This window comes from Falco cherrug, chromosome 7 (genome assembly GCF_023634085.1).
Source record: "Falco cherrug isolate bFalChe1 chromosome 7, bFalChe1.pri, whole genome shotgun sequence".
Classification (NCBI taxonomy): domain Eukaryota; kingdom Metazoa; phylum Chordata; class Aves; order Falconiformes; family Falconidae; genus Falco; species Falco cherrug.
This window is the reverse complement of record NC_073703.1, coordinates 19319024-19343960: the sequence shown is the minus strand read 5'-3', so window position 1 is coordinate 19343960 and position 24937 is coordinate 19319024. Positions and strand designations below refer to the sequence as shown.

At 39.2% G+C, this 24937-nt stretch overlaps 1 protein-coding gene across 1 annotated transcript in view; it reads left to right on the top strand.

Moving 5' to 3' along the window:
* The window catches only part of MYO1E (myosin IE), a 92946-nt gene that overhangs the window by 40924 nt on the left and 27085 nt on the right, over positions 1–24937 (top strand). Inside the window, exons 5-18 of the mRNA XM_055715453.1 lie at positions 4309–4396; positions 6034–6123; positions 7110–7241; positions 8659–8793; positions 9986–10118; positions 13609–13805; positions 14827–14907; positions 15290–15376; positions 16598–16684; positions 17821–17988; positions 18753–18838; positions 19441–19522; positions 20348–20454; positions 24340–24438. Coding sequence (XP_055571428.1) covers positions 4309–4396; positions 6034–6123; positions 7110–7241; positions 8659–8793; positions 9986–10118; positions 13609–13805; positions 14827–14907; positions 15290–15376; positions 16598–16684; positions 17821–17988; positions 18753–18838; positions 19441–19522; positions 20348–20454; positions 24340–24438 — 1572 coding nt within the window. The remainder of the gene's footprint in view (positions 1–4308; positions 4397–6033; positions 6124–7109; positions 7242–8658; positions 8794–9985; positions 10119–13608; positions 13806–14826; positions 14908–15289; positions 15377–16597; positions 16685–17820; positions 17989–18752; positions 18839–19440; positions 19523–20347; positions 20455–24339; positions 24439–24937) is intronic.

The following is a 24937-nucleotide window of genomic DNA, read 5'->3' as shown; positions in this document are numbered from 1 at the left end:
ATGGTGTAGACTGCACTGGTTCGCCGTCAGATTAAAAAGGCTACGTCTGGTGCATGTGGAGTCTGAGGAGTGGAGACACAGGCTGGTGGGGCAGGGGCTGGTGCACACCTCTGTCTTCTGCAGCACCTGGTTTGGGCAACTGTGGCATCTGCCTCCGGACCTGAGAGGGGACATGTGTTCTTAAGGAGATGAGACATGCCCTTCCAGCAGGCGAAGGAAGGTCCTGCGGTGTCCTGCTGTAGTCAGGACCCTCTGTGTGTCTGTGTGAGGATCACACGCCCTTTTGCTGTAACGTTGAATTCCAGAATTCCAAATAATGCATTTAGACACCAATAGAAAAAGCTTATCCTCTTCAAAAACTCAGTGAACAAACAAGGAAAGCAGATCCAAAAGAAAATACAGTTCTCTGAAAGGCTCAATAGATAGCAACCAAGAATAATCTTTTCTGGGATAATAATTTAAAAAGAAATAAAACTGTTACCAAACAACTTCTGCAGGGACGGGGAAGCCTGTTTCATTAGCGGAGTAGTTGCAGCATAGATGCATATGTGTTAAGAAAATGACATGTACACATGTGTTAATTACAGCTGAGGAGCCACGAGCTATTTGGAAGGGCTGTTCCCAGCGCAAACGGGGAGGGTACGGGTGGCTGGATTCTGCAGGTGCTGAGCGCGGGTGCGAGGAGGGAGCAGCACCCCGCCGCCTGCCCTCCTTCCAGCGGGCAGGATTGCAGAGCTTACGCGTATGAGCAACGTAGTTACGCTGGAGTTGGAGTTCTCATTAAGCTTAGGTGTTACTGAGGTGTGATATTTAATTGAAGCCTCTGTTGAACCAAGCTTATAAACGGCTGCTGCAGCAGCCTGTCGCCTCCTTCCTCGCCTGGAATGGCGGCTCTTCCAAGCTACCAACAGGGAGTTGTCCCATCAAGATTTTAATTACGAAGGGTTGTCTGTTGCAGCTTGTAATTCCTTCTGGACCGTCACTGTCCTTTAATTTAGAGAGGGGAGGTAATGATTAGTATTTTTATATTACGTAGCAATAAATGTGTTTCTTCGGAGCATTCTTAAGGTTTTTACCTTTCTATAAAGTTGAGGACTTTATTTTCCCATTCTTCCAGTGATCTCTGCCGGGAGATGTTGCAGTTGTTTTAGAGCAGTTTTTCAGTCCCTCTTGTCTGTAATTTTAGTTTACATTTTACATCCATGTGGCAGCCTTTGTGTACAGTAAAGCCATGCATGATGACTGCATACCTGGAAAGACTTATCTTTTATAACTTAAATACTACAAATATACATTAAGGGAAGCCCATTTACCACCACCCCTGTTTTTAGTGAACAGCTCATGTTTATCTTAAGTCTGTTAAGTTCAAAATTTAATATGAGATTTCAGTCAGCTTCTGTATCTCAGCTTTCCAGAAGACTCAAATGACTGATCGTTCTAAAACATCTGTACAGAATCTAATTGGAAATGCAGCTGAATTTTAATGGGGAAGTGGTAGAAGCATAAGCCTAATGCAGGAAGGAGTTAGGTAAAAGCTCTGATTCAGAAGGGAGAAATATTTCACCGAAGTTATGCTACTGAGTTTTCTCTGAACATAATTAGAGAAAGTAAATTTTCTACGTAAACAAACCAGAAAGCTTATCTAAAAGCATCAGAATGTTTTACATGTGCAATGTTCTTTACTGGCAGGTCCAGGACTTCTTCATAAACATTTGTTATTAAAATTTCTACATTGTCCTGGTGATGAAGTATTGTATTGTTCTACAGCCAGGAATACTGCATAAAATATCATTCAGAAAATCAATTTTAGAGAGGAGGGGTGAGGCTATGTTTTGGATCTTGCTTTTCTGCTCTAATCATTGATTATATTGCACCTGGGAAGGAAGGAGCAAAAAATTTTCCCTCTGCATTTGTAGTCTTATTCTGACTTCAGCTAAGCGCTAATTGACTTTGCTGAACAAAATGCCACTTCTAGAGTACCAAATAATGCTAGAAGAAACAATACATCTTTCAGAGCATTATCTTTTTTTGTTAGTGATTGAGGCTGTATAACGTTTCTATTTTTAGTAAGAGAAGTCTCTGAGAAAACTGTCAGTACCACAATCCACCTACTTTAAGCCATTACAATCATTCTTTCAACCCTTAAACCCCTCCATCTTTCAATGTACTTAAAAGTACCAAGCTAGAAAATGATTCTTACATCTTCTTAAAATAGTTCTAATAGCAGCAGAGCAGTAGGATGTATGTGAAAAAGCTCCTGTATGGGAGCCACTTGGCAGGAATGCCGCGGTTTCCCTCTTAGAGCTGACTACCTGAGCTTTAGGGGGGGCAAGGTGCCATCCCATCGGATGACGTTACTTGGGTTCATCAATAATGCATCATCCTGTTTTATTGTAGTATAATTGGACCAATTTACTGGCCTCTGATCAATAAAAGCATAAAAATGAAAAAAGTGCATGCATGCATAGATCTACAGCAAACTGAAAGGCAGTCTTTTGGCCAAATTAATTTAGTATGAAGGACCACTTATATCGGAGCAGAGACTAACAATAAAATGGAACCATATTCCTCCAGGTCAATTCCCGTGGCAGACACTACGGAATGAGGAATATAAGCCACGCTTAATCTGAGCAAAGAGGAGAAGGATAATGTGTGCATCAGAGAAAATGTTGCAGAAATCTGTTACATTTTTACTGTGTGGTAAATAATACCTGATCAAATTTATTCAGTGTTGGCTCCAGATCCTCCTCTGCATTCAGCTGACGACTGTATATGTAAACTCAAGAGTACGATTTGGTTTCGATTGATTTGTCTGTGTTGTTTTACAACAGGATGAGCAGATGTTGAAGAAATGTTATTTTAATTATTGAACTATTGCTGATTTGAACTTATAAATACAGTTTACCATCCTGCAAACTCCCTCTGTCCAGTGGATGTAGTAGATACCAATAATATGGGCCTTTTTTTTGCTGCTTAGGAGAAGATGACTCTGAATCGTGAAAATCATGGTCCGCACTTCAGAGATGAGATGATCAAAAAGTACTTTTCCACCTTTTCAAATTCCCTGTAAAACTGCAGTCAGGAGAAGACAAAAGCATGAACACGGGGGTGGGGGAAGCCGTTCGGTATTTTTGTGCTGTTTGGAAGCTTTAAAGATATTTGCAGCTTGGCAGTTTGGGGAGCTTTTTTAGAATTAAGCCTTTGGAAGTGTCTCCATTACTCATGCTGATAAGGAGCTCTGAGCTGCTGTTCTCGGCAGGTCTTTCTCCTGTGCAGGACATGCTGATGTTTCTCTGGCAAATGGAGCTAAAAGATGTGCATTTGATCTGGATCCAGGAACAAGTAGGCGCAGGATGAAAGAGTCAACAACATTCACTGAAATTATTCAGGAGCTTAAAGATAGCACAGATCTTCACACAAGGAAAAAAAATTGAGATATCTTTATGACATCGAACCAACATCCGTGTGTTGGGTTTTTGGTATTGGCGTAGCTGTCCAGGTCAGGGTAAATTCACTAAGGTCAAAATTGACTTACACCAAGCTGTGTGTAAGTCTGGAGGAATTCTGTTGAAGTATTCTTTACGGTATGAAGTAAAGCGTGAGGTTGGATTGTCTGGCATGCCTCTCTGTTTTCCCTCTGGAGAAGCTTACTAATTGCCAAAAGCAAATCTACTGATGTTGTAAGCATTCACCATTGAAATGCAATATTATAATGGAAGGAAGGAATTGTGAAAGCTAGTATGGAATATTAAGATTTCTTGTACCCTGTGTCAAGAGGCATAGGAAGAGGAAAGTAGTTCTTCCGTCATTCAGGATGTGATTAATAAGGTCTCATTATTTCATTCAGGAACACCTAAAACAAAAGACTCCTGAACTGAAGAAGGTATCTGGCATGGCATTCAAAGCTTGGATTTTTTGAATGAGTTCGTGTGTTAGGATCTGAAATCCCACTAAATTTAAATGGGAATTGAGTTCTTAACACACTTGTTCTCTTTAGAGCTTCTTGGTTTAATTATATTTTTTTCTCAGTTTACATAGTTTTCTAACTTTGAAGTCCCGTAGAGATTATGGTGTGCATGTGAGATGGTGTATTCAAGATGATTTATTCATAAACGTATCCAAGTACCATGCTACAATACTATATCACAGTCTATATATTATAGCTTACTTGATGTAAATATGGTGTATAAGTATTATTATGCATTGTTAAGGTACCTAGTCTTAGTTGAACAAGATAAACCTCAAATTACTCCATCCTAGAGTTACTTAAAAACTAACAGGTAGATTTTTGTGTTCCTTTTTTCATAGTGGGGAAAGTGGTGCTGGGAAGACCGTAGCTGCTAAATACATCATGAGCTACATCTCCAAAATTTCAGGAGGTGGCCCTAAAGTACAGGTGAGTTGATACAGGGTAATATTGAAGCATAAACATAGTCTAAAGATTTCCCTCAGAGGCAGAATGACAAAGATGTGTCTTGGCAGACGCCAGCAGCCCAGAGGCATTCCGCTGGGGAAGCTCGTGGGTGAGCAGAAATACGTACAAGCCCTCAACTTGTATTGAGAAGCCACTGAAGGGACGGCGAACTGCTCACTCGCAGATTGCTGGGCTGCCTCTGGGATGGAAAATCCACAGACCCAGAATCATCTCTGCTAAAAGTTTTGTAGCTTTCATGCCGGATTATGCTTACAATATTTATTTATATTTTTTTTAAGTGCCGGGGGTAAAAGGTACTTTAATTGCTGTTCTTGACCAGATTAAGAAAACAGCCAGTTTCCTTTTGGTAGACGTGTGGGGTTTTTTTCTCCTGTGTTGGCATTCTGTTGAAAACTGAACTGGCTTTTTGGGGTTTTATTACTTCCATTGAGTCTCTGATTTGTATGCATATGTCAGAGAGCCAACAGCAGGAACGTCATCTTGTTTGACGAGGTTATCTATTAGAGTACCTGAAAGCTAGCTGAAACAGCAAAGGGTTGCTTTTGTTAATAACTTTACTATGGAGGTCTGCTCTATTTATCAAAACCTATTAACTAAAGCTAATTGAGTGAATTAGCCATAAAAAGGCCCTAAACGATGTTACAGTGTCATTCATTGACTGACAGGCAGTAGTGGGTAGGCAGTAGCAGCTTTTACCAGTGTGCTCTTTTGGAGTGCTTATTGGGTTTTTTTGCTTTATTGCAGCCTGACGTTGAGTGTATTCTTTCTGTTTAGTTTTGCACAGCAGTGATACTGGGAACACTGCAGAAAACAGTTCAGTAACAAGAGAACGATGCAGAGAAAGCGTGCATTGTTTTATTTTTGGAATAAATGTAATACTTTATAAGTAAATACTTTGTTTTATTTAAGAGTCCAGCTTTTTGTACAGAATTAAAAAAATATTCTTAGTGATTACAAAGTAACAGTTGAGGAAGTTGTTGAGTTACCTTGAGCATTTCTTTTGAAATAAAATTCTGTCTTCTTTTCACAACCTGGCATGCATTGGGTTTGTTCCAAAGCTAGTATCTTGTCCATGTTTCCAACTCCTGGGATCAGCTAGAGACAATAGTAACAAACTTTATTGCTTTCTAGGACAGCTAGATAGCAGCAGCATTGATCCTGAAACAGGTTGCTTAAGTGCTTCCAGGTTCCTAAATTTCATGCTGCTCTGACTTCATTGGTTGTGGTTCCAGACCCCTCAAAACACTTAAATGCTCATGTGTAAGAAGGAAATTGTTTAAAATCAAGTTGATGGAAAAAACAGATCAATTTATTGGTTGTGTTCCTTGGCAGAACAGTGGACAGAAGGTCTAGCTTTTAGCCTCGGGCATTTTGTTCAATTTTGTAGGATTTTCTTCAAGAAATAGGAACTAGAAGCTCTGAATTCTAATACAGAATTAGATTCTATACCTTACATGATCAAGAGGATTTCTTACAGATGCAGGCTTTCTTGCTTTTTTAATATGTAATTTAGGTGTCATGGTGTTTTAGAAAGTCTGTAAGAACTTCAAAAATGTCTATTTCTGAATCTCTATTTCTCTTGTTTCCTAAAATTTTAGCATGTTAAAGATATTATTCTGCAGTCCAACCCTTTACTTGAGGCCTTTGGGAATGCAAAAACTGTACGGAACAACAACTCCAGCAGATTTGTAAGTCCTTCTGCCTTAGAGGTTACTTTATTCTTTGAACTTCTGTGCTGTTACAGAGACAGTATTCAGGGGTATAATATAAATTGTCTACAGATGACGTAAATCTAAATAAAATATAAAGAGTGTTTTAAAACATAAGGTATGTGTTGAGAGGTCTCTCTCGTTCTGTATAGGTTACACATTTGTTTCTCTTAGAGTATGTACTGGTCACTTTTTATTTATAAGTTGTTCAGTCTGCAAGAAAATAGCTTTTCAGCAAAAAAGTGGCCAGTTTTTCAAATATGTATATTATATACAGTAATACATGTTTAAAAAAAGATAAAATAAAAAAAAAATTGATAGCTTTCTTAAAAATAGACTAAACCATCCTTAGGAGTTGTTTGATGGAAATGTCTTTACTAATATGTACAGGAAGTAGGCAGGAATTATTTTCAATCTGTCATTATAAAATAGTCAAGATAATATTGCTAAATGACTGTTCACTAGAAAAGATACTGCAGGTTCTGTTTTTAAAAGTTACGCATAGGCTTTACAAATTGGAGATTTGTTCCTCAGCCAATGTGAGTGCTAATGCAGTTCGTGTCTCCCTGAGTGGAAAAGATGATTGCTTTACCTTGCCTCCAAGCAGAACGCTGTGTTTGCTGTCGGTCGTAAATCTGTGAAATGTTCTTCCTGTAGAGGTGAGCCTTATGGCTTCCTTTATCCTAAGGGTCTCAGCAGTGAAAAGAAGCCACCGACTTCCCCTCTACACTTGCGTTAACACATGACATATTATCCTGAATCTAGTGTGGTGTTAAGTGCAGAAAGAAAGAAAGAAGGAAACGTGATAGTTCAGGAATCTAAGCTTAGGTTATACCTTGAGGCAGCTGTGTCGCTGCATCCATAAAGATTAAATATCCCCGTAACCTTCCTTGAGATATGGTACAAGTGCCTGATTTCAGCTTTGTATTTACTAATACTTCAACACCTTAAATTATTTATTGCAGGGGAAATACTTTGAAATCCAGTTTAGCCCAGGTGGAGAACCAGATGGAGGGAAAATCTCCAACTTCCTACTGGAAAAATCTCGGGTTGTGATGAGGAATCCTGGAGAGAGGAGTTTCCACATTTTTTACCAGGTCAGAAGTGTATATAGGTTCTTTCTGAGTTACTTAAAATATCTAGGACCAGTGTTCCCTTTTGGTTGAAAAGTCATTCTCGACACAGTGAGGTTACTGAACACATACTCCAGAAGTAATCTGGATCTCACTGGGCAGCTTGATAGGGTGTTAAGGCTCCATCTAACGTAAACCTACCTAGCCGCCTTTCAGCTCCAGAAGTACTTCAATAAAGGCCTTGCTTGAAATTCACTGGGAGCTCCCATATGGAAAAGTCCAGAAAATAACAGAAAAATGAGAACCTTCCAACAGATCTCTTTTTAAACTGGCCTGTATAATTGTACCTTCTGCTTTGGAATTCCATAGCACAGCTGTGAAAGAGAGCTTTGATTCTTGGTTAAGTTTTCTAGGACGTTTAAGATACTTATTTGTTGAATCCTGCAAGCATCCTCGCTTGGTTTTGTGTTTCAAAAAGGCTTTTCTGGCCTTCGCTGGTCCTCGACATGCGAGTTGCTTATCCGCTAAGGGCCATTGATCACCCTGCACAAAACTAGAGTAAGGACAGTGTGCTGTCGTGACGGTCAGCAGCTCCACGTGGCGTGGAAGTGCCATTGCCAGGATGCACAGTGGAGCTGGAGCTGCTCCAGGAGCTGTGCGTTCCCTTCTGAGGTGTATGAACAATTTGCACTGTCCTGCCGATTTTCCTCTGTGGCTTGGAGAGGCTTTTTCACCCAGGGGTTGAAAGACTATGGGGTGTTGAGTATCCTCTTCTGAGATTAGTTTGTTCATTCCTTCCTGTTGCAGCCCTCTCTGGGCACGACGGCGTAGACTTTGCGTAGGTCTGGGCAGCCTCTCCTCTGGCTTCACAGGGAGCCCAGGAACCTTTTTTTTTAACTACTCTCTTATTTATTCTTGGCCTTGTTGGCCTAGATGATGTAAAGAGGTGCGACTTGAGCCATGCATCAAATAACATAGTATTGGAGCAGTGCAAAACTTGCTTAATATATGCCATGGAGGGCATAAAGGATGCTTGGCCTCACAATTAAGGCTACAAGTACTGCATTCTTTGTATGTTCTTTCAGCTCTCCCTGCCTTTCAGTAGGCACAGAAAACATGTTCCTGAGGATTTAATAAATATATTGCAGAACAGAGAACCCACTTTGCCTTATCATTATGAGGTAAAGATAACGAAAGGTGTTCAAAGCACTGTCTTTGCTTTTTATTAGATGTAGAAGTTAGAATTGAAACACGCCTGGGAATGGGAATCTGGTCTTTTGGGTTAAACAATTCCCAGAACACAGGAAGGACACGTACCTGGCACGGTGCTATATACAGCCATACCTCTCCCAGTAACTTCAGGCTCAGTCAGTTTCTGAACTGCTTCATCTCTGCTGAAGATCTTTGTATGATGCCTAATTTGGGGATTTTTATTCTGCAGCTAATTGAAGGGGCCTCCTTGGAACAAAAAAGCAGTCTTGGCATTACCAGTATGGACTACTATTACTACCTGAGTCTCTCTGGGTCCTACAAAGTTGATGACATCAATGACAAATCAGATTTCCAAGAAACACTGGTGAGTTTTTTACTCTGATTTGCACAGTGGTGGATTTATCTTTATGTCATTGCCCATTTGTAGCAAAGACATTGATGTATTAATATGGGGATGAGAAACTAATGCAGATATAACTTATTTTAATGGTATTTTACCCTAAGGAGGGGGTATGTTACACTGAAGCGGTCCTATGCTGCAGCCTAAGAATCCTGGCAAGATACTTTTCTAGAAAGGAGTTTTGTTTTCTGTTTTTTCTTTTTTCAGAACGGTGCAAATTTAATGAAATTTAATTGAGTGCAGAAAATCTGCAGTAGGAAAAATGTGAAAATGCAAGCACAGTGAGGAACTTCCATTAGAGGAAAATATAAAAGTGTGCCCTGTTTTAGCTGAATTCTTAGCAGTGACTGATCTCCTGTGCATATTTGAAACAGTGCAACTGAAAGGCTGGAGAAAGGGACTGAGAATCATGGATTGTAGAGCGCTTTATCCAGTGCTGTTGCCAATTCATTGTGTGACCTTTAAGTCATGTCAACTTTCTGGTCTCCTGTTATTAGAAATGTAATATTTAAAATAAGCATATTAACACATCTCCTTATTTATATACGTAGCACATTTAAAGGCCTAAAAAAATATTAAAAATTAAATAATTACTGTTGTATTCTAGCTAATCTGATATTTTAGGAAAACAGTTGAGCAGACATTCTATAAGTTACCATGTGCTCTAGACTCCAAAACCCAATGTTGTTTTGGATTATTTTCTAGTAAGTGGCTGAAATGCACAGTTTAAGCCAGACAGACTGTGCTGCTTTTCAGAATCATTGAATACAGCTTCACAGTTCTTAGTCTGAGTGGATAAACTACAGAAGGAATAAAGTCATTGTCTCTTAAGTTCATTGTTTCCCATTTTGCAATGAAACTACTTGTGACACTTAAGAGCAGGTGCTTGTTTTTTTAGTAACTTTCATTTTCCAGAATTTATTTTGCTAACAGATCTTCTAAATGGTGTAGATACTTCTGTATGTAAAAACATGCTGCAGTAGGACATCTGGTACCTTTTGAAACTTCAGTGCAGGCTGTAATGAAATTTACCTACCTTAGGCGTTTGAACTGTTTTGAAAAACTTGATTTTTTAACATCAGAATTTTAAAAGGACTTTATGACAAGAGTCACCGAACAGGTTCTTCGAGTCATTTTGGTTTTTTCTTTTCCCCAGCATGCAATGAGTGTGATTGGGATCTTTGCAGAGGAACAGGCACTGGTGCTGCAGATAGTGGCAGGAATACTGCATTTGGGAAACATCAGCTTCAAAGAGGTTGGCAACTATGCGGGAGTGGAGAGCGAGGAGTGTAAGTACCTCTGGAAACTTAGAGCAGTAGCAGCGGGCTGAGGCCCAGGTGGCATAAGGTGAAGGGCAATCTCAAGCTGCTTGTCCACAGTCTGTCACTTCTTATAACGCGAGACTGCTAATCGAGATTCTCTTCCAAAAGCAATGGTACCGACAGCCCTGTTTTGCCTTGTACAATGCCACTGACTGAACAGGAGTGCAGTTTTGCATTTTGAATTTAAGAAATCCTTTTCTGGCCTTTGAGTATGAAATTACAGAAATGGTGAGAAATGCTTTCAAGCAAACTTGAACTCTGCTCCTTTCAGTGCATCAGCACGTGTTCAGAAAAACGCCTGTTTCTTACGTGGGTTGTCTGACCTCACTGTCATGTGAAAGCAGCTCCCAGCGTGTGGAGTACCCCCAGTCTCAGGTACACAGCACTCAGGCATGCACATATATATATGTATATGTATACATACATGCATCCAGAAGAGGTGCCTTGAAAACAGAAACTCAGAGTGGAATTGAAAAGCAGAATTTACCTACTACAGTTATGTTCCCTGTCTCAAATTTCACAACCTGTACCTCATTATTAGCTACATTTACTGTGTTATTATTTATTTCCTTATCCACAATACACCGTCCTTGCATCTTTCACCTCTTGTTGCTGTTTTGTATCAGCTAGGCCCACATCAACAAGTTGTTTAAAAGCTTAATGGATCTTGAGTTTTAAACATTTTTGTCACGCTTTATACCTTGCTGTTGATTTTATGCTGCCTTGACAGTTTAAGGACAGAGTAGATAAGCACAGCCTATGTAGTAGCTTATACATATCTGTCTGTTCTCTTAACCCTTATTTCAAAATAGTCCTTATGTTTAGGAAAACTACATTTGTTCAGTTTTAGATAAGTTAAATACGAAGTCTCGTGTGCAGTCAACTTCCCACTCACCTGTATTAGTACTCTCCTATTTGTTTTAAGACATGGGGAAATAAAAATTACTAATTTTTAACCTTAATTTGAAAGAATAGTAAGTGAACCCAAGGAAAAACATTTTGTGGCATTTTATACGTACAAAGAAGAGTATAGGATTTTTGTATATGCCTTATAATTCCAAAAGATCTACTGTGCTTCCATTTAAATCGTAGTATTACATCTTCCAATGAAATGAAGACATTTAATAGCCAGACATGGTAGCTACAGAGTGCTTTACATCAAAGAGTAACGAACTGAAAAGACATGAGTTGAAAATAAGTTGGTAAATGTGAATGCATTTCTATGATGAGCCATGTACACCATATTTCTGTGGTCAGTGGGATATAAATATAGACGTTGTGCGTGAATAATACATTGAAAAAAACAGCAGATAGAATGAATATAGAACTTATAAACATACTGCATTTTAAAGAAGCCAGAGAAGAAATAGCAGCGTCCAGTACAATTTCTGCATTATGAAGTTGAAAGTTGGGTTTGTTTCTCTTTTCATTAATCCTCCCCCTGGTTTACTGTTTGTCCTAGCCAGCTAAACAGTACAGCATTTACAGCCTGGATAGCCACGAAAGATAAAACACAATGAAAGACCAAGACTGGCAATGATAGTCATACTTTGTGTAAGTCTGAAGTAATGAAAAGTTTAAGAATTTGGTCAGTAGTGTTCTTGTTATTATATAGCAAATTGCAGAAAAACAGGCAAGGGCCATTCTTCAGGACACCAGAAGCTCTAGTCTCTTACTCTGAGTCAGAATCAAATCTGTACAGACCATTCTTGACAGACATTTAGACAAACACTTCTTCAAAACTGTCAGTGGCTACTATCTGTTACAGTGCTTGATTATATTAGTAGTTGAAAAAAGTTCTCATTATTTATTCTAAATCTTCCATGTTGCAAATCATGCCAAACTACTTGTTCTTTCCTGGATGCAGAAAACAATTTAAACCATGCCTCTTTTACTCTTGCGTTGTATTGGAAGATTTGTTCTACACTTGCTGAAAACTGATGAGGTGAACCTAGTCTTTTTCAGCTTTTCTTCACAGATTGTATTTAAAACTGTTACACTCAACATTACTGATTACTCTTTGAGGATCAGCTTTTTTCGATTTCTCAATTAACGTGTGTGTTCTGCTTTATAGATGGTAACTTCATGGTCCCTAACTAGGGAAAATGATCATGCATCTTAAAAATGTGAAGTTGTATCAAGTCATATCCAGCTGTTTGCAGTAAATCATTCGCACTGAAGAGTTTTTGAGCTATACATGGTTCTTACCATTATACTATCTTCATAAATTCTTACAGTACTACTGACTAAACACTTATTCTGGCATCTTTACAGTATATGTGAGCATATTTGGTCTATAATTACCTACATTCTTTTCCATTTTAAAGCATATGATGTTTGACCTTTTTGTGTGCTGTTCTTCCCAGTGATTTACCAGAAACGTTGCCATTGACTCAGCTTTGGTTAGTTGTGTGGCTCCTAGTATGCTAGGGTAAATTTAATCAGCTTCCTGATGGTACTGCGTCAGATTTCAGAAAGCTGGTGGTTATTTGCAGTTTAAAAAAAAATAAATTGGATTAATGTGCTGAAGGGTTTAGCGAAATCATGCTGTGATGTTACAGATGTGTAAAGCACAAGTGGCTGCTGCCTTGGAGATTGGTTTACATCCTCCCCACGCCAGTAAAGTAGATCTGAAAGGAATGGAACATGGAAGAAACACTGTCAGGATTATGTGATCTAGCAGAGGTGCAATACCAGCCCCAAGAGTTGCCCTTGGGGGCTGTTTCCGTATGCTTTCAAGCAGTTTCTTTTTTCCGTTCCTTAAGGTGTGTGACACCTGCAGCTAACATCTGCGCCATGTGCTGAGAATGCAAAAAATACTAGACTTGTAGCTGCTTATTGCACAGATGCATTTTTCTGCTTTACTTTTAAACAAGGGAAACCAGAATTTGCAAAGTACTTCCAGAATAAGGGATTAAAAAACCAAAACAAATTAAATGGCAAGTTAATTGAAAACTTTTTGCAATATCTGAACTTAGAAGAAAGGGAAAGATATTAGGAAGGAGATAGCATGTTCTTTATTATATTTTAAACGTTTTGTGCTTTTGCAAAGGATTTTCAGTGCTGCCAGTTCTATTTAATGTGTGAGCTCTCTGTTTTATTTCCATCTCCTCCAAGAGTGATTTGTTTGAACTACATAGTTCAAAACTGTGACCTAAGCTAGCTGACATGTTTGAAGGACTGAAGGTACAGAAATAGTTGGCTATTTTACTTCAGGGTGGTTTATCTTAATTGAAATTTATGTAAGCAAAGATTTGAAAATGTCCTTGGGGAGCTTAGAGAAATTTCAAAGACATCAATCCCTCTTTTTCTTTTTAAGCTGCATGCCCCATGAGATTTGTTAGTGCTGATTGTTATTAGAGATACAGCTTTTTTTTTTTTTTTTTCTTTCTTCCCCTTAATTCTGTATTGGTTTAGTTTGTAAGTCATAATCCCATCACCCTGATCTTTCTTGCAGTTTTGGCTTTCCCTGCTTTTCTCCTGGGAATTAATCAGGACCGCCTAAAGGAAAAACTGACCAGCAGACAGATGGACAGCAAGTGGGGAGGCAAATCTGAGTCCATTAATGTAACGCTAAACGTGGAACAAGCCTGCTACACCAGGGATGCACTCGCCAAGGCCCTTCATTCCCGTGTTTTTGATTACTTGGTGGACGTAAGTTTGATTTACTGGATTCTACTGAAGTATCAAAACAAGTACAAGTACGCTAGGAATGTTCTTTGCGGTGCTTTTCTTGTCCATCATTTCTTTCACCCAGTACGTTTCTTTGCCTAAACCTTAGCAGCAGCATTGAGCAGTGCGGTGGGAGCATGACCACAGATATTAAATACGAGGCACTGATTATACGACAAATGCTACACTTCATTTGAAGCAAATGAGCTGTGCTTTCAGCCCTGCATTTGCTCAGTCTCCTGCAACAACTATCCCATATGATGCTTTGACATCTCCTTCCTGGCAGCATCCATACATCTCTGAATCTTACGTTCTCTTACGCAGTTGTACTTTTTCAGATGAGCAGAATTAGTGGGTTATGGTCCCCCGCTTTCTTACCCCCGGCTCCCCCTCCTGCAAAGAACCACTTGAGCATGCCGATGTTGTGGCATTTGAGCAAATGGTAAAACTCCATTCTCCGTGCTAAAGTAAATGAGACCCTAGGCTGGGCTGGGGGGGTAGAAACCTTACCTCTGGCCAGGGGTGCTGGGTAGGTGACACAGAAGTCCCCTCTGCGGTGGCGCTGCTAGTGTCTTGGAAGTCTCCTCATCAGTGCCTGTGCCAGCACTGACACTGCAAAGCGGAGTTATACAGAAACAGGTGAAAAGATTCACGGTACCATCTGCAAAATGCATCAAGTATCAGGCTGAAGGCTGGGGGCTTTTTTTGTTGGCTCTTTTTCTTTCGCTGAGGCAGTTACACCAAAGGGGAAAGACTTTTACAAATGGTAGATCCAAAGGCTCACTGACCTGGAAAGCAGGATAGTGTACTGTTCATTTCCTAGCTGTTAATAACACTTTATTAAAGTGAAAGTAAAATACCCTATTGCATATATTTGTGTTCCATTCAAATATGTTTTCTTTGAAGAAACCCATTATTTCTATGTAAGCATTTAAGGAGATATATATATCTTTTAAATATTATAGACTGTACTTTGTTTTATGTTTTGTTTCTGTTTTGTTAGTCTATTAATAAGGCTATGGAGAAGGACCATGAAGAATATAACATTGGTGTCCTTGACATTTATGGCTTTGAAATATTCCAGGTAAGACAATGCAATACTTGGGATTGAGCTGATCTAACCTGGGAGAGTTTCTTGTTGTTTAGAGGGGAAAAAATTTAAAACAGGGTAAAAAAAATATAATCCTGTGGCCAGAATAAAAGCAAAAAAACCCCAACCCAGCCTCCTGGACACTGAGTTCTCACTGGTAATGTCTTGCTAAATAAACACAAAGTATTGAAGAAACTTCAAAGAAACTAGGTCATTGACCTTAAAAGAAGGATCCGAGATTACACAGAATGACTGTAAAGTCAGCAACCCATCCATCATTGACAGCGTTTCTTTGAAGGCTATTGCCAGCATAAGAACAAAGAATTACTGTATATAAAGCACAAGACTAATTTTTAAATTGTTTCCTTTTCTATAGAAAAATGGTTTTGAACAGTTCTGCATCAACTTTGTTAATGAAAAACTACAGCAGATTTTTATTGAACTGACTCTGAAGGCAGAACAGGTAACCAGACATTTATTATGAATTTGTAAGTGAGCTATTGCTTTTTCAATGGGTGGAAGAACTTGAGGTTTCATCATCTGCTAACAATAAAATTTTCCTTGTTAGGGAAGACAAAGAAAATAACCCACCTTTGTTGTTGGCTAACCCTAAAAATGTAGACCGCATCAGCTGCATTTATTCTGTAATAGGGCGGTACAGAGTGAGTCCACGATACGGTGTGCTAATGCAGTCATATGATTCTGCCCAGACATCCTGCATGTTCTGACTCACTGGCAGAAATGGAAAACTGCAGCTTGGTTCCATCCCTCTGCTTTCTTTGGACATGACACACAGTGAAATGGGAATACTTTCCTTCATTTCCTCCACCCCCCCCGCCCCCCTTTTTAAAAAAAAATATATAGATGAATGAAATAGATTACTGAGACAAATGCAGGAATACTTCTGAAGGTATTTGCAGCGCTCTGCTCACAGTCTTACTGCAGAATCTCACTTTAGATGAATGTGAGCTTCTGCAGGGGAGGGCAGACAGCGTGCAGCTGAGCCAGCAGCATTGTGTGCGGGATGAGCTCAGCCCTGGCACCAACTTTATGACAACATTTTCAAGAATGCACATACACCATTGCCTTTGTATAAAAGTAACTGATCATTGCACACAAATGACCTGCTAAGTGTCTAGCTGAACTCCTACGTATGCGACTGAGTGGTCAATGTAATCAAATTTTAGTATGGTTTTTTTCCCCCCAGTCAGTCCCTAGATACCTTTATGGTTCCAGTAATTGCATGCAGAAATGGAAAGTGGAGCTGCGTCTCTGTTTCAAGTCCATTTCTAAATGTGTGGTTTTGGGGTTCTGAGCCTTGTTATGCCTGTCACAATTTTTAAAATACAGCTGAGGCGCACTGCTGAGAGACTGTAAATGTCAGTTCGTTACATTGCAAAGTGCTTTGACAATAAATGTACTGATGAAATATTCCTGCTCTTCTCACTAACTACTCAAGGGCTCTGAATGCCAAAAGAATGTGGGGAGAGCAAAGAGGGATCCAGATTAATCTCTCAGGTGTAGAGAGCTGGATTTACTGATGATTGGGGTCATTTCTCCCACCTCCCCCCATACACTTCCCAAACACGAGCAGTGCAGAGCTTGTGTGCACATACCCATTTGTAAATCTAGTGCTACGTTCACAGTGCAAAGGAATATTTGCAACTTTCTTTTTACTTAACAGGAGGAATACGTGCAAGAAGGAATTAGATGGACACCAATAGATTACTTTAACAACAAAATAGTCTGTGACCTTATAGAGAACAAAGTGGTAAGTATTTAGAACAAACAGATGGGAAAAACAAGAAGGTTTTTATCTAAAATATTTGGTCAACTGCTTTGCTGTCAAGAACATTCACAGGAAAATGCAAATACTGTTGTTCAGTTACTGAGTCATACTAAACCTATATATAAATCTTACATAAGATGTCTTAGAAGAGCTCTAAGATATGTCATCTAAGATACATGTTATCCACGATATCGACCAAAAAGAGAACCATAAGATAGCATGATTGATGCGTGACTAAAGAATAGAATGATGGAAATTAAAATTTTATCCACCTAAATTTATCATGAACATGACATATTCTACTGTACATCAGATAAGGCTCTCTGTGTCCCTGGGAGATGTTTTCCAGTTTGGGGAAGCTACAATACCAGCTTTCTTTGAGGTACTGTCACCAAATTAAGCAGAAACAAGTGAAGAGGAAGTATTAGAAAGTGTTGTAGAGAAAAGAAACGGTGTGTCTTTGCTCCACAGAACATTCTGCCTTTTAAAGTATGTTCTGATGTGGGGTGACAACAAATGTTGAGTTGTCCTTTAGGACACAAATAGGTTGTTTTTCAGCTAATTCTTTGTCCTCAAGTAGGCCAGATAATTTTAACAGTAGTTCAAGTACTATAGTGACTTGTGCTTGAATGTGCGTCAGATTTTGCCCATCTCCCATCTGTATCAGGATAACGAGGAAGAGGACAGGATTTCTGTCACAATCTTAAATATTTAGCTCGGAGTTTGACAAAATACAGCATGTGAGTTTTAAATACTTACCTCAGACAAGGCTTATCTTTTGGTGGAACGGGAAAGAAGATTGCCTTGTGAAGGAATCAAGAACTGAAAGGTTGGGCGCTTCGGGGTTTTAGTTTTTGGTTTTTTAAAACAGCAGTGTTTTCCCCATCATTTCCCACTGTCATTACCGTTACAAAGTGCCATCTCTCCTTAAATTATTTGCATGCTTGTGTACAAATTAATCTCTACTGTGAACTCTGCTGACTGGGGAGAATTCTTCCTGCAGTGACTTTGCTCTAGTGTTTTTGTTGCAAAGATAATTTTCTGTTGAGGGGGAAAAACTGGCATCATTTTTTCCCCCTCACTTTTGCTCTTTTTGTTATTCTTCTCCAATGCATTAGAATCCCCCCGGGATTATGAGCATTTTAGATGATGTGTGTGCCACAATGCATGCGGTGGGAGAAGGAGCTGACCAAACACTGCTTCAGAAACTCCAGATGCAGATTGGGACTCATGAACATTTCAACAGCTGGAACCAGGGATTTATCATTCATCATTATGCTGGGAAGGTAATGGAAGTCGTCGCTGAATTCTGCATAGTGTATTTATAAAGAAAAAGAACAGTAGGCGGGGGGAGCCCTGTAGGTGGCTATTCTGTTTTTTAAATAGCCAGATTATCTCAGGAGACAGTGTCCTCCTCCCACAGCGTAGGGAGCTTGGAACAAACATGCCCCAACATATGTACCCTTACTTGGGAGAGCGGAGTCAAGGCCTTGTGGCGATCAAACATGCTAACCAGAACTTAAGAGTAAATGTAATAAATAAATAAATGCCTCTAGTGTTTTATTAATTATAATCTTAATTGTTGGTTACAGTAGCAGTAAATGTAAAGAATTCAGACATAAAGATGATGCTTAGGTGATGATGTACCAATAAAACTGGGAATATAACATACAGTTCTATCTTCTTTGGGTATTTTTCTTAGGCTATTCATGATTTCCTGCAGTTGTAGTTAATAACAGTATATACTCTCACTATGCAAAAAATTTTCTTCAATGAACTTCAGTATTAAATTCACTTGTGTCATATTCGATTCACTAGCTCCATAACAGTCTTTTTCACTGAATTTAAGTATATGGATGAAATTCCTTTATGTTTGTTTTGAAAGAGTTAACTAATATATGCAAGGATTTAGTGATTGGCATAGTATCTTGAAGTTATACCAGACTAAGCAAAAAGTTCAGAACAGCTACTGATGGGGACAGAATTTAAATTTTCTTTAATAATTGGGTTCTCAACTTACCACAAACAATCAATTTCCACCTTGGCCCAGGTATCTTATGATATGGATGGATTCTGCGAGAGAAATCGGGATGTTCTTTTCATGGACTTGATTGAACTCATGCAGAGCAGTGATTTGTACGTAAGCAAAACTTGCTTAAAGCTAGGAATAACGTGTTAGTTCAGATGGATGCAGAGGGCCTGGCTTCTCTGCTTTGCAACTTGTGAACTTACTTGTGTAAAAGTGGAAATAAAACATCACTGCAGTGGAACTGTATCACTTCCATTGTATTGACCTTCATTTTCTGTAAATCTGAATAAGTAAGGTACTGCAGTGTCAGGATCAAACGGTATAACGGCCACCGTTTGTTTGGCCTCGAACAAGGCCATCAGTGAGTCAGCATTCTCTCAAAGCAGGCACTTGTTTAATGTACAAAGTAACTTTTTTCTGTTTGTTATATATTTTAATTAATTGACGCTTACTTTTTAAGAATTGCATTATTCGAGTCTATAGAAATCTGGTATCACGTCTTCCGAGGCTCACTAAAATAGCAAGGGAGCTCTGTGAGAAATGAAGCTCATGGAAAATACTAATCTTAAAATAGATTTGATATAACTCCAGATTAATAGAAATAGCTATTTATATTCTGTTCAACTATCAACTTTTACAGCATGTTCCTTGACACTCCTGCATTGAACTGTCTCTCTATGTCAACACTATTTTATTAACTCTTTCCTAGGCCTTTTATAAAGGCTCTGTTTCCTGAGAATCTTCAAGTGGACAAGAAGGGCCGTCCTACCACTGCGGGCAGTAAAATCAAAGTATGTCTAGTTTTGCTGTGTTAGTATGTGCATATATGTGTGTGTGTTTGGATACCTAAAAAAGAAAAGTAGTCTTTGCTGGTTTTTACTGTCCAGACATTTTTAAAGATAGATATCAGGAGGCTCTTGATTGCAAAGTGATGCATTCAGCTGTTAGAATCACGTCTTGCCCAGCATCGCTGCTCATTAAATGTTTTGTTCAGCTGCATTCTGCTGCAGTGAATTTTCCAAATGAGCAATTGATGGTAGCGGTAATAGTACTTGCGTGTGCATAATGAATGAGTCCCTTCACTCAACCACTTGATGTCCTACAATTAACTACAGATAACTGGTCTCTTTGTAGCGCAGAAATGCAGCGGGGCCTGATCCAACAGCCACTGAAGTCAGCAGAAGTCTTTCTACTGACCATAATGCGAGCTGAACAAGGCAGCAAGTGTTAGAAGGCGAGCATCTTTTCCAAGACTGGTTGTAAAATACACGCTTAGATGACACACTTGCAGACTTTGCAGATTGATATTTTACCAAGCTCTTTCCCCACATTTCACCCTGGTAGTCAAGTTCACCTGATGCATTCCTTTGTCACTCCGTGTTCTTATATAATAGTTTAAATACATTAAATAGCTGGAGGTAGTGGTGCCTTCTGTTTACTTATAAATTTTTCATGAGGTGCATATTATCCCAAGACACTTTGGTTGTTCTGGAGAAAGACCAAAGTCAACTGGATCCAGTCAACTGAATCAGCAGCAGATGGTTGGTAATTTTTAGAGTTCTCTCACCGGTTTCCCTGTTCAGTTCAGATCCTGTTGTTTTCCCTCAATTTTACAGAAACAAGCAAATGACCTTGTTGGCACCCTGATGAAGTGTACGCCCCATTACATCCGCTGCATCAAACCAAATGAAACAAAGAAGTCTCGAGACTGGGAGGAGAGCAGGTATGGATAAGCAGAGCATGTGATGAGAAACGGTGCTAATAGGCAAAAAAAGCCGCACAAATTTGTAATTTGTAATCGTACAACCAACAGACAAACAGAACCAGATACTCTAAAACCTTCAGGAACGAAATGTGGCATGGCCTCTCCTGAACTTTGAAGATAAGCTGTGGTCACTTGGTCTAAATCAGCAGTTCGTATGTGCAGTTCTTAGCTTTTCTCCCATCAGTTAAGAATAATCAACATCTGCGTAACAACACAATTGGTATATTACTCAGTTTTCCACATAGAATTTGCACACCAAATACATTATACATCAGTTCTGACTGGTGCTTCTGATAACAGCTTCTATTGGGTAGCTAAAAAGCCAGCAGGATGTCTGTATCTGCTTTTATGCATCAAACTTACCAGAAGTCTCTCTAGCCAAGAATATAGAAGGTTCCTTTTTTACTTCTTGACTTTTAACATTCATTAGCCGGCTCTTTAAAGAGAAGTCATTAGAATATCATATCAGGTGGTTAGATGGACATTAAAAAGATGTCTGAGTCATCAGTTTGGTTTATCACCTGTGGTTTAAGGCATCTTTAACCATGCAATGCTTTATAGCATCTTCCTAGTATCTGAAAAAAGATAATCTTTTTTTTTTTTTTTTATTTTTTTATTTTTGCATGGAGGTAGGGGATCAGTATGGTGTGTATACTATGTGAGGTCTTAATAATAGGTAACATTTATTACTATATACCAAATACTTTTGGTATTGGTAAAAGTGCTGATAAAGCAACTTTTTTTTTTTTTTTTTAGTTTTTTGTCCTAGTGAAACAACTTGCCAAGTGTGATAAAAAGCATTCTTGATGGCACTAGCACCCGGGCAGGACTCCCTTCCTGCCATTTGGCATGCCGGTGGGTGCACTCACGTGCGGGTGTAGAGAACTTACTGCAACCACAGTTGGGGCTGCCCTTGAAAGTGTCCTTCAGTAAAGGCAGACCCCCTTTCTCTAGCTTTTTCACCCCTGAAAACCCTACTGCGCCACGCTTGATTTTCCTCTGGCACTGGGGACCAAAGGAGGAAAGTCAGCAGTCCTAGAAAAAGTATGGCTAAAACTTGCGACTGTAAGTTGAGGGGCTTTAAAAATCGATCATTTACATATTGGGAAAGAGGCCTGTTATTGTGGAGGGTGTTGCTAGGAAACCAGTGAAACATGCAAACAAAAACCCAGTCCTGAGAAAAGGCCAGCTTCCAGGAAACCCCTTTTGGAGCAAAAATGGGCACGATTTCTTCTTGTGTTCCCATAGTGAAGGTGATGCTTGTTATCAGTAGCTGCTGCATTTGCCACATGAATTACAAAGCATTGTATACTATCGAACTCGGGCACAAGTGGAGGGAGTTCTTACAATGGTAATCCTTCATCCCTGTTTAAAATTCCTAACATTCTCTCCCATTTCATCCTGTGATTTCCCATATATTATATCGGGATCTCACATGGGATACATAACGCTGTAGCAGTTAGTGACATGTCTGGGGAAAAGAAATTTATGTGCATATGACAACTGAAACTGAAGATTAATTACGTTGTTTCATAATTTTACTGTGAGGAAGTTCTGTGTTGAGGAAAATACAAAACATAAGTGATTTCATGTGATATTCTGCTGGATGTTGGTTTAGGGTTTTTTTTGTTTTCTTCTGTGGTCACATAATGCTGTATCATACACATGCTGCCATAGTATATCTAATTTGCTTACGTATCTGGTGTTACTAGATGGTGAAAGTGTTCCTGAAAAAGGAAAAAAAATCTTCGCAAAGCCTGTCTTTCTTCATGCTCGCAGAAGCCATGTCACTCCAGCTTTGTACTGCTGTTGAATAATTCCAGAGTATTTAGCATTAAAACATAGACCTTATGTAATATCTAAACCTTGTATAATACCTTAGTTATTCCAAAAATTAGGGTGTTCTTGAAATGTGTTTTTGTTTAGGTCCTGGCACAGCCACTTGGCCTTGTATTCAAAATTGCTGCATTAGCTGAATTCCCAGACCCTGACCTGCTTGAGGTTGATGCCTGGAGGGAGATTTTCAGTGTGCCTTTTCTCAGAAAGAAAAGGAAAAAAACAGAAAAATGTCTCAAATTTTCTGTTGCTGGACACTAATACTGGCACGACAGTAAGAAAATGGGAGTAATACTGTTGCTGCAGTGCGTTATTCCAGATGTGAACAGGAGGAAAAGCTATAAACAGGAAAATGTATTTTTGTCCACCAGCTTTCTACTGTACCAGAATTTTTGGAGTGGGTACAAACTATACTTTTTCCCTTGAACACAGCAATATGAAGATGTGCAGTATTCTTTATTATAAGCTAAAAGGGCAGTATTCCTCATCATTTAGCAAAATACTTCTCATAAGTGTTCTTTAAAAAAAGGAAATAACTGAAGGGCTTTTGTCATTTGTAGCATGGGATTTCAAAAGTTTTTTCCCTTTATACTATGAGTCATGTGAAAAGAATGTCTCAAGCAAAAACCCAAAATCAATGGGCAGTACACTTCGTATTGAAATTTAACATTTCAAAATAGCTAGAAAAATAACATTGAATTAACAGTTTTTCAGAATTCTTCTGTGAAATCAGAGAAATAGTAAGCCAAACAAAACAAAATGGCTCCTTACAGGTGCACTTTTTTGATTATATGTAAAGAAACACTCTTTTATATACTGTTTGTTAAACGTGCAGGACTAAAATCTCAACAACTTTTATATTTGACTGAAAGCTAAAGCTTCTATAATTTGCCCTATAAAAGAACAGCAACAGAAGCCCCTTGACACCACATTGCAGAGTTAAAAACTGAAATTGCCTCTTCCGGCCACATGACTTAGATGAGGAAATTAAGGAAATGCAAAGGAAAATTGCAGGAGTCGTGCATTAAGGAAGCTAACTGAAATTCTTCAAATCAATTCGCCAAGCGTTAAATAGGAGACTAACAGGACATGTAAGAAGGAACGTTAAATAAGGTACCGCAGCTCCAGAAGGAGGAAAAGGCACCAAAAGGAAGCTTTTTTTTTCTTTTGCTGTTTTTCTTCTTTGAGATTCAGGGGGGGACATACTTGCTCCCTGTTGAGAACCTTAAATAAAGGCATTTTGGTGAGGGAACTGCAGTGGTGTTGGGATGATGTTGTTTCAGTTCCCAAGGGCAGCAGAGTCCCTCCACTGCCATTAACACCTTGTGGGACTGGTACCAGCTCAGTTTTAGTTTGTAACCAAAGCACACCACGAGGAGCTTAGCAGGCATGCTCCAGCCAGGCATGTGCCTGTCCTCAAGCCCTTCCTTTGCAGCGTGCTGGAACGGGGAGGAATGCTAGCTTTTCGTAAATGTACTGGCCTGGCTTTCTGCTTTCTGACCCTTTGTGTAATGAAAGGTTGGCACGTGGGGCTTTTCCCAGCCATCAGATGGGGTCCATTCTCCAGAACAACCAAAGCAGCACTACTGTGTGCTACTGCCGATGTTTGAGTGAGGTAAAACGCGTGAAACCGACAATGAAAGAACATGAAACTATTTCCTACTCCCTTGGATACCAGCTGTGTAATTGTGTAGGTGATAGTTCCTTGGCCTTTTATGGGCAACAATATTAGTTAAGAAATTTATACATAAATTAGTTAGGAAACATGAAACTAGGAAAAAATGTTAAGGTAAACTTGTTGCACGTTTCAGTAATGTCGTCTGCCTTCCTTGATAATTTTTCCTACCGTGCAGCGTGCATGGTAATGTACAAGAACAAATTCATGTACCTGTGCATGAATTTGAGAAATCAACACTCTTTAAATGTGATACGGACTTTTCAGAATACCTCATTCCACAAATATGCAAATAAAGTGGATTGTAAATCTTGCATTGTTTTTGTCCACAGGGTAAAACATCAAGTGGAATACTTAGGTCTGAAAGAAAATATTCGAGTAAGAAGAGCTGGCTATGCCTACAGGCGGGTTTTCAAGAAGTTTTTGCAGAGGTAAGGTAATACTCAGAAGTATTACAATATAATTGTTGATATGATGATGAGGAAAACAAGAAGTTGCAAGTTTTGAAAGCTTCCAATTTCCCACTTACCCTTTCCTTTTTCCTCATTTACCTTGCTCACGATCTAGATTACACAGAAATTTGGAAGTGTCTTAAAGGCTGCCTTTTGTGTCTTTGAAAGTCTTTTCATTGTTCTTTAAACCTGCCTAAGATCTCAGTTCTTTTTGTAGTGCTGTGAGAGGGTTCCTCAAAGTTAAAAAGAGTTATGCGAAGAGTTACGGGCTGCAGAGCCTGGAATCTTGAGTGCCTAGCTGCTAGCCTTTAAAACGTTACTGCTCCAGTTCTCCCAACTCTTCTTTCCCAATGACAGAAGATAAGTAAAGAAATACATGCCTGCCATTCAACCATTGCAGTGTGACCAGTAACCTTAGCTTAAATAGCTTGTTATATCCTTCCACTGGTGTTCAGACAGCTGGGAATGGTTACAACTC